General features: G+C 43.8%; 1 protein-coding gene across 2 annotated transcripts in view; it reads right to left on the bottom strand.

Annotated features, from left to right (window-relative positions):
* Hnrnpm (heterogeneous nuclear ribonucleoprotein M) overlaps nt 1–10,482 on the bottom strand; it is a 41,247-nt gene extending 30,765 nt beyond the window's left edge. For both annotated transcript variants that reach the window (XM_048430083.2, XM_048430085.2), the window contains exons 1-2: nt 10,324–10,482; nt 2,180–2,349 (exon numbers count right to left, since the gene is read on the bottom strand). In XM_048430083.2, coding sequence (XP_048286040.1) covers nt 2,180–2,349; nt 10,324–10,436 — 283 coding nt within the window. In that variant the 5' untranslated portion in view covers nt 10,437–10,482. The remainder of the gene's footprint in view (nt 1–2,179; nt 2,350–10,323) is intronic.
* Nucleotides 10,483–12,836: the final 2,354 nt, after the last annotated feature.

The raw sequence follows: 12,836 nt of genomic DNA, 5'->3' as shown, positions 1-12,836 counted from the left end.
CTCTGGAGACAGAGGCATTTGGAGCTCTATGGTCTCCACAGAGGCTACTCTGGTCCACAAAATGAGTTCCAAGACAGCCAGTTACACAGTAAGACCATTTCAGGAAAAAAAGAGAGAGACCAGGAAGGACAGATAAACTAGTAACATATGTTTAAAATCAAACGAAGCCATACATATGTAAATATAGTAAATATCTTTAAACTTTGCACACTAAACCTAAATGTTACTATAGGAAAAAATTCATTCTCCTATGAATCACTTTATTCCCAATCCTATACTGTTAATTACTTAGACAGCAGAGTAATCAGTTTAACCTGTACAGGGGAGGGCTAAACAAGAACATTTTAACATTCAATAAAAACAAGATTTACTGCACACCTGTAATTCTGAGTTACACCACCAAAAGTACACTGAGAGGGAGGAGCACCCACATCAATGGCAGTATGCCAGGGGAATATGAGAACCAGTTTGGAAGGATCCAAGTAAACCACCAGGCTGGCTCCACACTTAATACAGGACAAAATAGTAAATTGAGGTGAACTGCTTCTACATCCAGAAACGTCATGTCTGCTGCTGCTACCAGCTTCATGGCTTCCAAAACTGAATTACTGAATGATAAAGCAGTAAAAAATGTACCTACTTTATCCATCATGTCCCAAAACTGGTTCACACACTCCTAAAAATGAGAAAGTAGTTTGGCCTGCAATCTCCTTACAAAACTCTAACAATTGCATTTTCAAAGCCACATTCCTGGTTCTTGGAACTACTTACTATACCTTATTATCAATGGACATAGCAATTCAGTGGCTCAACCAAATCACAAGAACACAAATTTGGGGTTTATCCCAAAAACTAATTCGAATGAGATCCAACTGTACTATACAGAAATTCTAAGCTTGTGTTAAAGCAGCAGTCCTAAAGAACCAAGAACACTGTATCTGGGGTGCCACATGACACCCCTCAGACAAAGACACTTCACTCTTGCTCTAGGAGGATTGACAGGAATGATTTGGCTGATCAAGGCAGGAACAAATCTCACACCAAAACATTTTCATCTGTTTATCTGAGAAATACCACATGGGAGCAGCACATGTGACTGAAGGTTCACGGTGCCTAGTGCTTCTTTCATGTTATGGTCAAGTAAGTAATGGAATAATGATGGCAGTGGCCACTCAAGTTTCAAAACTCAATGCAGGGGCACCAGTACACACACCAAAGGGCCTTCCAAGGTGGCATCTTGTCACTAGAATTAATCATTCGACAAATCAAGCTCAAATCTCTCTTCATTATGAATGTTCCAGAAAACCAATACCTTTCAGTCCTTCAAAGAGACTCCATTAAGGGTGATTTGGTCCTAGGTTCCCTTGGGTGAGAACAGGAGCTCATGGCACCCTACCCTGCAATCTCTTCAGTCCTGAGAACCACTACCAGGGCTAAGAATCATGAAGGAAAGGAGGACAAGAGCAAACAGTGCAGGAAAGGGCGACGCACCGATGTGGAGAGGCAAGGCGGTCCCCTGGGACCTCCAGGTGGCAGAGGCCCTTGGTTGCTTGACCTGTCTTAGGCCAGGATTGACTTGGATGCCTGGGCCAGGATACCATATACTCTCATGGACCACATGCACAGATGATTTGAACTCTCCTACTGTCCATCTCTGACTTCAGAGAAGAGCTTAAGTTAAAGCAGAAGATCCCATTGCAGAGTTTACAATCTGAGCAACAGACATTCCAGGCACCAAAATTTGACTCCAGGACACCCACAAAATTTAAAACTATCTCTTAACCAGACTTTTAATAAACTTAAAAGATAGAATTAAAACACACACACACACACAAGACAAACAAAATAATGTGAAGATTTCGGTAATTGTCCTTAACATAATAACACTCCCCTCAACCCTAACTGAAGTCCCAATAACCATTTTAAGCCAGTAAAATCATTTTTTAGAGGTCAAGGGACCATATAAATCACTCTATTTAACACGTGGGGACCAACACACACACACACAAAAAAGGGTGGGGGACCTAGGGGTAGCTCTAAACCTGAATAGAACACATGCTCTTCCTAGAGCAGCTTCCACTGACAAAAAAACAAAACAAAACAAAAACAAACCAAACCAGATTAGCCACAGAGGATGGCATACAACCTTCTTACCCTACTCCATCACCAGGGCCTTTACCTTTCTCTTTAACCAGGTCTTTAAGCGACTGCCATTTCACATCAAAGGGTATGTTGGTGATGAAGGCTCTGTATCTTTTAGTTGGATTGGTATATGGCTCAAAGCGATTGCCTCCTCTTTTTATGTTTTTCTCCTTCCTCTTCTCATTCTGTGTAGGTCGTTCTCCTTCACTGAATTCAAGAGAAAAAGTTTCTGTGTTAGTACAAGGAAAAGTCACTATCTCTGGTACCAAGTTTATAACCCCACACAGTTATGTGCGACACGAGGCCAATTCTGGTTCTGATTTGGATCATTCCAAATACAGGTCTTCACAGCGCAGATATTTGCAATTATGCATGCCTTACAGCCTAGTCCTTCCCACACACACACATACACATACACACTGGGAGTAGTACATGCCTGTAATCCCAAAATCTAGAAAAAGGCGTCAGGGTCAGTCTCAGTTACATGAGAACAAACCCACCTATCAAGAACCCAGGCTCAAGAAAAGAGTGCTATCCTAGGCTTAGGTATGGCTCTTTATGCTGCATAACACACAAGGAGGGCATGAGGCCAACTCCCCCAGGAGTGGGGGACACACACATGTGCATCACCTAACACAACACAATCTGCTGATGCATCTCTAAATGTTTCTTGGCAAAACAAAAGTTCTTAAATTATACATCAATTCACTTGTCACCACCCACCAAAGGCTCTATGGATAGGAATGTATTAAAATATAAATTTCTTTTAAATTCCAAGTATTAAAAGGTTTACATAAAAAAAATCAGTAAGTGCTGGGCAGTGGTGGCACACAGCTCTTTAATCCCAGCACCTCTTTAATCAGGAGGCAGAGCCAGTTGGTTCTCTGCGTTCAAGGCCAGACTGGTCTACAGAGTTCGAGTTTCAAGATAGCCAGAGCTATAAAAAGAAACCCTGTCTCAATTTAAAAAAAAATTATTTAAAAAATCCAGATCCATAATGCTTGACACTAAAACCGCCCCTCTTAAGCAGAAAATACATATGTATTTATAGAAAGATTTTTTTTTTGGTTTGTTTTTGAGATAAGGTCTCACTATGGAGCCTTGTATGATCAGGAACTGGGTATGAACACCAGGTTGGACTTGAACTCTGCCACCTGAGTGCTGACTTATAGACAGAATTTTTTGTTTTTTCTTAATTATTGTATGTATGAGTATACATGCTGTCTGGAAAGCATGTGGTAAGGAAACAACTATTAGGAGTCCGTTTTCTACTTTCACCATGTTTTAACCACTGTGTCTGAGTCATCTTGCTGACCCTTTGCAGGCATAAATATTCTAAATCTGGAAGATACTGAAAGTGAGACTGATAAAGTAAATGCGGCAAAAAGAATCTTCAATTTTAAAATGACAATTCAAGATTATATCTATTTTATAGCCTCTGTTAACTGTCTGGGTAATAAAAACAGTATTCAAGAAACTTAAAATTCAGCTGGGCTATGATGGCATAGCCCAGCAGAAGCAGGTGGATCTCTGGATCAGAGGCCAACCAGGTCTACAGAGAAACCCTGCCTCAAAACAAAACAAAATAAAAAACCACAAAACAACAACAACAACAAAATTTAGTTTACAAACTTCACATAAAAGTTTCATTTATAAACTCTATCCATATACGAAATTAACTCATAATGGATGTCAATCTGAAAACACAAAATTGATAAAATGATCTTCAAAATTAAAAATATCTGCTCTGAAAAATGAGTAAACCAGCCCTGGCTGCACATACTTTTAACCCCAGAACAAAGGAGGCAGAGATATGATCTCTGTGAGTCGAGGCCAGGCTGGTCTATATGAGATCCTGCCTCAGAAAACAACAACAACAATAACAACAACAACAAAAAAAAAAACCCTGTTGCCAGATGGTGGTGGCGTGCAAAGTCCTTCTATATACGTGTTGTTTTTATTGGTTAATGAATAAAGATGCTGCTTTCAGCCAATGACTTAACAGAATATAGCAAGGCTGAAGATATAGACAGAGAGTAGGTGGAGTCAGTGAGAAGCCATGTAGCCTGTAGAGGAGAAAGACACAAGCTGCCAGCCAGAACCTTGCCGGTCTGAGCAGTGGGAACAAACTGTCTCTGCCAGCACCTCTGATCCCAGCACTCATGAGGCAGAGGCAGGCGGATCTCTGTGAGTTCGAGGCCAGCCTGGTCTATAAGAGTTAATTCCAAAGCTACAGAGAAACCCAGTCTCGAAAAACTAGAAAAAAACAAAAAACAAAGTTAGTGATTTAACTCAAGAACAGAACACTGATCTAGCAAGTGCAAGACCCTCGGTTCAGGACAAGGAGAAAGAGAATGAAAAGATGATACATAGCTCTTGGTTCTACCTACTGAGCACTGGAACTACTGTGAACACCTGCGTTAAACTTTACTCTTTCTTCTCATGTTTGTTAAACTTTCCAACATATGCCAGTAGTTTGACTTGTAACTTTAACAAAAACTAACAAATCTGTAATCTTTCAAAGAACCTGCAGACATAACAGGCAGATCTAAATCTAAGGCAGTTAATAAGTGCTTTACGTAACTGACTCTCAATACCAAATTGCCAAAGAAAACTAGATTCTGGCACCCAATTACCCAAAATTCTAAACAAGTCCAATAAAATAATCTTTTCTAATAGTCTTAATAAATTATTATATCTCATAATATATTGCTAAGGCCTTATAATAAATGTTAAGTATCTTCACGACATTATATCAACAGCTGTTTAAAGACTGTGTGCCTTCGGGGCTGGAGAGATGGCTCAGAGGTTAAGATCACTGACTGCTCTTCCAGAGGTCCTGAGTTCAATTCCCAGCAACCACATGGTGGCTTACAACCATCTGTAATGAGATCTGGTTTCCTCTTCTGGCCTGCAGGTGTACATACAGGTAGAACACTGTACACATAATAAATAATAAAGAAAACATTAAAAAAAGGATTGAGTGCCTTTATATAAATTTATATAAACCACAAAGGACCACTTTATTCAGTACACTAAAACAGTCTCAAGACTGGCAAGGATGGTGGCACATACCTTTAATTCCAGGACTAAGGTGGATTTCTGAGTTTCAGGCCAGCCTGGTTTGTATGAGTACCAAAAACAAAACAAACAAAAACCCACAACAAAACCCACTTGCACCCACTTGGAAAAAAAAAATCAAAGGGCAAAGTAATGGTAAAACTCTGACAGGACACATTCAAATACTGAGTCTCCTAATCTAATCTCGACCTAACAATCTTATGTGCCTTTAGTCTCCCTAACATCTCTTATGTCTTATGACACTGCTAGGCATAATTATTACTCATACTATTTTTGGGATTTCTCAATCAAGAGAAGAGTAGAGTTTGGGGAGAAAAATAAATCTCAATACCCTGAAATTCTGATCACATCTTCGGAGACAAGAATCCATGTTCCCCTCTTGAAAATAAACTCTTTCATAAATCAATCTTCACAGATGTCTTTTAAATTCTGAACTCTTAATGGAACATTCTTCTAGCTACAGATTATCCATTTAATGAACCACATAATTCAGCCCGTTTCCAGTGTGGCCCTTTACTAGCAAACCTATAGCCTGTATCCATAATAACACACAGGCTTGCTGAGGATCAACAAGAAGGATGTGTGGTAGTATGCACCCCTATGCTCAGCATCCAGGAAGCAGGGGCAGAAGACCAACCAGAGATGTTTAAGATCTTGTCTTAAAAACAAAACAAGCCAGGTGGATCTCTTTGAGTTCCAAGCCACCCTGGTCTACAAAGTTTCAGGACAGTCAAGACTCCTGTCTCAAAAAAGCAAAACAGCAAAAACAAGACCCCAAAACCAAAGGGGGAAAAAAACCACAAAGACAGCATAACAAAAGCAGTTTGGGGCTTTTGAGAATGTTTTCTTCCCAGCTCACTAGTCCAGCAGTGTTTCTCTTCGCAAATAAATAATCTCTGCCCAGCATGGTCAAGAACACTTTTAATTCCAGTACTGGGAAGGCACATGAAGGTGGATCTGAGTTTGAAGCCAACCTGACCCACAGTGAGAACCTGTCTCAACAACAAAAACAAGCAAACTGTCTCTATTCCTATAAAAAAAGGGGGCGGGGGACTAGGACCAAAAGTAAGTTGGTATATATGTTAAGTACAACAAAGTATGTAAGGACAAGTTCTATAGGCAATTAAGAGCTAGGGTCATACATCAAAGTCTGAATAATACTCTTTATAAGTGGGGACAACTACCAAGTTACAAGTATTCAAAAGAGTCAGAACACAGCACACCAATAATAATTCTGAGGTGTTAAAGAGTAATATGAGAGCCCATTTGGGAAACCCTCAAGGAAGGGGGGAAAACAGTAAAAAGCAAGCTTATCTTTGCAGGCGGCATCTACCTCCCTAGTAAGGAAAAAACAAAAAACCAAAAGGGCAAAGTAACAGCAAAGCTCTGACAACACACACTCAAATAATACAGAGTCTCCTATTCTAATCTTGAGCTAACAGTCCTAATGTGCCTCAAAAATCCTTTTCACCAAGTATACAATCACCTTTCAAAGTACAGCAAACAGAGCAGGGCATGATGGTACACATCTATTATCACAGCGCTCAGGAGAAGGAAGCAGCAGAATTCAAGGCCAACCTGATCTAAGGGTGAAAAAAACCCCAACAATAGCTCAACGGTTAAAGAGCACCCATAGTTCCCAACTTTGTTTAACTCTAGGTGATCTGACACCCTCTTCCTGCCTCCAAGCACTGGCACTCACCTTCATGCATACACATTAACACTTAAAAAATAAAAAGGCTTCTTCTCGTTCAGTATGTAGCTCAGTGGTGGAGTGTTTGCTTAGCATGCAGGATGCTATCGATAGTCTCTACCATCAAAAACTAAATGAATGGGTTGGAGAGACGGATGGCCCAGCTGTTAAGAATACTAGCTGTGCCGGGAGCTGGGGGCGGCGCCTTTAACCCCAGTACTTGTGAGGCAGAAGCAGGCGGATCTCTTTGAGTCCAAGGCCAGCCTGGTTTACAGAGCTAGTACCAGGACAAGCTCCAAAGCTGTACAGAGTAACAGTCTTGGGGCTGGAGAGATGGCTCAGAGGCTAAGAGTACTCTTCTAGAGGTCCTGAGTTCAATTCCTAGCACCCCCATGGTGACTCACAACCATCTGTAATGAGAGCTGGTGGCCTCTTCTGGCCTGCAGGCATACATGGAGGCTGAACACTGCATGTATAATAAATAAATAAATAAATAAATAAATAAATAAATAATTTTTTAAAAGTCTCAAAAAACAAAAACAAAAAAGGAATACTAGCTGTTCTTCCAGAAGACCTGGATTTAAGTTCCAGCACCCACATGACAGCTAATAATTGCTAGTAACTCTAGTTCCAGGAGATCTGATGCTCTCTTCTGACTTCCATGGGCTCTGTTCGCATGTAGTGTATAAACAAACATGCAGGTAAAACATTCACTCATATTTTTTCCCCTTTTCTTTTTTCAAGACAGAGTTTCTCTGTGGGCTGTCCTGGAACTCACTTTGTTGACCTCAAACTCAGAGATCCACTTGCCTCTGCCTCCAGAGTATTAAAATTAAAGGTGTGCCACCACTGCATGGCTCACATATTTTTAATAAAAAAAACAAAAACCAGTTGGTGAGAGGTTCAGTAGGCAATGTGCTTACCTTATAAGCATGAAGATCCAGGTTCGATTCCTAGTCAAAAAGTAGGGAGGAGACACTCCTCTATTCTTTTAGTTTTACCGTAAGAATTTTGTAACATACACACATGAAAATAAAACAAAACACTGTTTTCCAATACAAAGCTGTTTTAGGTGCTGCCACTTTCTCAAGTATTCTCCACTGAGCCAGTCTCAGACCACTCAGGTAATTTCCAACAAAGGTTATTTCATCTTAGAAACTTCCTAAGCACATACTGTTTTGTCAAATGATATCACAAGATATCTATTTGAAAATGGACAGTGGAAAATTTGAAAACTGTACTGTGTTTTATGGCAAATTCAACTTTTCCCCTAGAAAAGTTCTAACAGCAATTCATCCTGTAACTTTTCTTAAAGCCCTTCAAATAAGGCCACCAGCAAGCCTACAAGGTGAGACAGAAGTGGTAGTGATTCCAGTAACTGGGTGGCAGAAGCAGGGGTATCGTTCCAAATTCAAGGCTATCAAAGTCCACACTGTATTCTCTAAAAGCTAGTCAGTTATCTATCTCAAAAACTGGGGGAATAGGAAAAATTGGAGGCGAAAGGAAATCGGAAACTACAAGGCATCTTTTCAGCAAAGGCTGAAAAGAGTGAGACTGACTGGAGGTGTAGCTCAAAGGAAAGAGTGCTCACCTAGCATCCTCAAGACCCTGGGATCCAAGTGGGGTGGACAGGGAAGTAAAAATGAACACACTCAAAGACTGAGACTTCCCATAGTAAAGTGTTGGGATTAACTTAAGACAGACCCCTCAGCCACGTGGTGGTGGCGCACGCCTTTAACCCCAGCACTTGGGAGGCAGAGGCAGGAGGATCTCTGTGAGTTCGAGGCCAGCCTGGTCTACAGAGCTAATTCCAGGACAGGCTCCAAAGCTACAGAGAAACCGTCTCGAAAAACAAAACAAAAAAGAGAGACCCCTCTCTCTTCTTTCCGTGCTGTGGGATGGAACCCAGGGCCTTGTGCATCCTGGGCACTCCTAATGAGCTATAACATCACACGTTCACACATTTTTGGTTTGTCAGTTTTTAGACAGAAGCTCATGTAGCCTGGGCAAATCTTGAACTTGTTATGTAGGTGGAACTGGGGAACTCAGCCTCCCAAATGCTGAAATCACAGGCATGAACCAGTTAAGCAATGGTGTTTAATTCTCCCTGAAATAAAAGATCTGGAATTTCCTCTAGTAACAAAGTAGCCATTACTTAGTAAATGCTTTTATCAACAAGTGTTTAAATACTTTCAGCCCCCCTAGAACCCTAAAGCTTCTGGAGTCTTACAAATCTGATGGCAGACAAAATTCAGAAACATAAGCTGTTGGTCTTGGAACCAAAATGTTTCTCTACTCACTTTCTCAAGTAATGGTAAATCAGTGTGAACAGAGTCCCACAGCGGCAGAGTCAGAGGTTTTCCTCCTCCAAGAAAACTTTTTATTTGGCCCAGGAAGGTCCGCCATGTGAATCTAGCCACTTTAGAGAGTCAGGGTACCGCTCTATTACTTTCCTCGATTCCCAGACCGCTTTCTGAGACGTGGTCTCACCCAATTTCCCAGTAATGAATGGGAACTTGACTGAACTCACTCTATATAGCCTGGCCACACTTTGCTCTTTGGAGCCTTTCAGTTTCAACCCCCTCCCTAAAAGCTGGGCCTCACCGGGCCAAGCTAATAAACCTACAAAAACAAACCGAGGACTCTTGTCAGACCCCAAACAGGATTCCGGAAAGGGGATGACGAAGTCTGGCTAGCCTGATTTCTGAAATCCTGAAAGCCCGAGAGGTGCCTTCACCCGCACACTATGCCTGTCGCTAAGGATGAACAACGAGCAAGCAGGGATCATTTCTGTTCAGGGATCAGCACTGTTACCAACTGCGCACTCGAGAGGAAGAAGGGCTAGGAAGAGGCGGAAGGACTCCAGGCCAGAACCCGGGTCCGGGGGCCATTCTCCCGCACTTCCTGCAGGAGAGCTGCACGCCGGGGTTCTCGGAACCTCCAACGAGGCCCAAGCGGGCACCTCCTCGGTCCCGCCGCCGTTGGCTGCTCGCACACGTGATAACCGGGCGCGTCCCTCTCCCGTCCCTAACTTGGCGGATCTGAGAAACTGAGACGAGAGCAGCCCGGCACCATGGGTCGTAATGTGGAGGGGTGGAAAGCGGGACTGGGGTTCGCGCGAGCTGCGCGCCATCACTGCTCCCAGAGGCCTGAGGCCTCGACGGTGCCCGGCCAGCAGGGGAGGCTGAGGGGAGGCAAGCGCCGACGGCAGAGGGCCGGCCCGTCAGGCGCTCTTGGCTTCTTCGTCGTCACGGCCGCCGCCGCCGCCGCCGCCTCTCGGCAGGGAGAGGCCTGCGCAGACGCCGCGCCGCCATGGGGGGGAAGAGAAAGAAGCCAACACACCTAACGGAGCCGCGGAGAAGCCTGGCTGCGGGTAGAGGAGGGCAAACTGCTGTTAGAACACTCACCCCTTCGGGCCGGGAGCCCCGTTGCCGCTCGGCACGCAGGGCGCGCCGCTCTCCTCCTCCATTTTGGGCTCTGTCGCTGCCACTTCAGCCGCCGCTTCGACCCCTGCCGCCATTTTCTCCGCGTCTGGGCTTTGTGTGAGCGAGCGAGCCGAGCCGAACTGCGCCTGCGCGCTCACGTGACCCCGCACGACCAGTAACGCCTGCGTGTGCTGCGACCTGCTCCCGCTTCCTACTCGCCTCGGGTCCCACCCCCTGGCTCCCAGGCCACGCCCCCGGCTCCCAGGCCACGCCTCCTGGTGGGCTCCGCTGTGAGCGCGCCTACTGACCTAGCCACTCCAGCTTACTTTTTTCCCCTCTTCTGTTTTATTAATTTTTCTTGTTTTTTTTTTTTTTTTTTGAGGCAGTGTTTCACTACGTAGCCCTGGCTGGCCTGGAAGATCCTCCAGCCCCTACCTATCAAGTACAGGAATTAAAGACATGCATCACCACATTTGGCTATTAATTTATTTTTTTTAATAACTTCATATATATTTTGAGTTTGCTTGTGACTTTGTGGGGACGGGCCTTCGAGGCGAGGTTTCTCTGTGTAATCCTGGCTGCCCTGGAATTCACTCTGTACACCAAGCTGGCCTCGGAACTCAGAGATCTCTGCCTCCCAAGTGCTAGAATTAAAGACCTGTGCCACCAATGCCCCGCAGGGAATTTTTTTTTTTTTTTTTTTTGAGACAGGGTTTCTAGTCAGTGTTGGCCTGGAACTCTGTGTAGCAGAATCTGGCCTTGAATATCTGACTACCCACCTCCACGTCCTGAGTGCTGGAATGAGAGACTAGAGGAACCATGTTCCGTTCGTTCAGTGCTAGGAATGGAACCCAGGGACTTTAACATGCTAGGCAAGCACTCTATCAGCTCCAATCCCTGACACTATACTGTATATTTTTTTTATCATATTTACCTCCCACTGAACCTTCTTTCCAACAAGTTCCCCACTTCCATGTCGTTGTTTGTGACCTACTGAGTTAGGATCGCTTACATGAGCGTAGATGCTGGGTTTATTTACCTGAGCATGGGCAACTAAACAGTGGCTACACTACTGAAGAAAATGACACCCCCTTCCTCCAGCAACTACCACCAATAGGTCCTCGGGGAGGGGTGACTCTATGATTTCATGGGTGACAACAGCCATGGCATGTCAAGGAGACACCAGCTTTCTTTAAATGGAACTAGAGCAGAAAGAAAACAAAAATTCTGTCGACAGGAATACTTTTTATTAGTGTGTGTGTGTGTGTGTGTGTGTGTGTGTGACTGAAGCCAGGTTTTGAGCATTCCACGGCCTGCAAGCTGGAGTTGTTTTCTCTTTCCACCAAATGGGTTCTGAGAATCAAATGCAAGTTATCAAGTTTGGTAGCCACAGCGTCGGTCCTGTATGCAGAATTCTTGATAGGCTAACATCAAACTAAAATTTTCCATGCAATTCAAAGTGTTAGGAGAGATGTACACAGAACCTTCCTCCCAGCCTTTCCCCTGCCCCCTCTTTCCCTCTTCCTACTTCTCTCCCTCGCTGTTTCTCTCTCCTTACTTCTTTCTGTCTCCTTGATGGCACCTCCTGAGGCACCCTTACACCATCTCCAGAGGTGTAAAGTTAGCATAAGGAGAAGTCGGTGCCAAGTTTGGCAGGCCAGGAGAGCAAATGTGCCTTATAAATTTCTATAAGATCACCTGATCATCTTCGCTCTGCTCCTCAACTGTACTGTTCCAGCCATGAAGTCTCCCAGCCTGCTCTTACTACTACAGGCCAATCAGATCCCAGCCTCTGAGTCTCAGCCTTCTGCAAAACTGGCTTTCCCTTGCCTTTCCAGTCAGGGCAATAAGATAGTTTTCTGTTTTTTTTTTTTTTTGTTTTGCTTTGGTTTGGTTTTCTCGAGACAGGGTTTCATCTGTAGCTATGGAGCCTGTCCTGGAACTAGCTCTTGTAGATCAGGTTGGCCTTGAATTTACAGAGATCCAACTGCCTCTGCCTCCCGAGTGCTGGGATTAAAGGTGTGCACCACCAACTGGCAAGATACTGTTTTTATGTGCCGCCCTGTGAATGAGCTTATGTATTGGGCAAGGGATGAGTGCAGAAAAAAAATAGGAAGGACCATACTCTAGTGGACTCATTGGGAATGCTGATGAGCATAATAATCTGAGGTTCATTTGCTTATCTGAAAGCAGGGTTAATAAAAGACACTCCAAGATGAGTGGTGGTGGTCTTTAATCCCAGCACTCGGGAGGCAGAGGCAGGCGGATCTTTGTGAATTCAAGACCAACCTGGTCTACAAGAGTTAGTCCCAGGACAGACTTCAAAGCTACAGAGAAACCCTGTCTTGAAAACAAAAACAAAAGACTCTCCAGAAAGCACCTTTCAGAGCAGCCCTGGGCATTAAATGCAGGGAGATGCCAAGTGCACTTAACTGATAAGTAACTCAGTATGCAACAAGAGCTCAAAGGTGAGCTACTCAAGCATGGTGGTCCAT

Source organism: Myodes glareolus, chromosome 8, assembly GCF_982192425.1.
Source record: "Myodes glareolus chromosome 8, mMyoGla1.1, whole genome shotgun sequence".
In the NCBI taxonomy this organism is placed as follows: domain Eukaryota; kingdom Metazoa; phylum Chordata; class Mammalia; order Rodentia; family Cricetidae; genus Myodes; species Myodes glareolus.
This window is presented reverse-complemented; position numbering and strand designations above follow the sequence as displayed.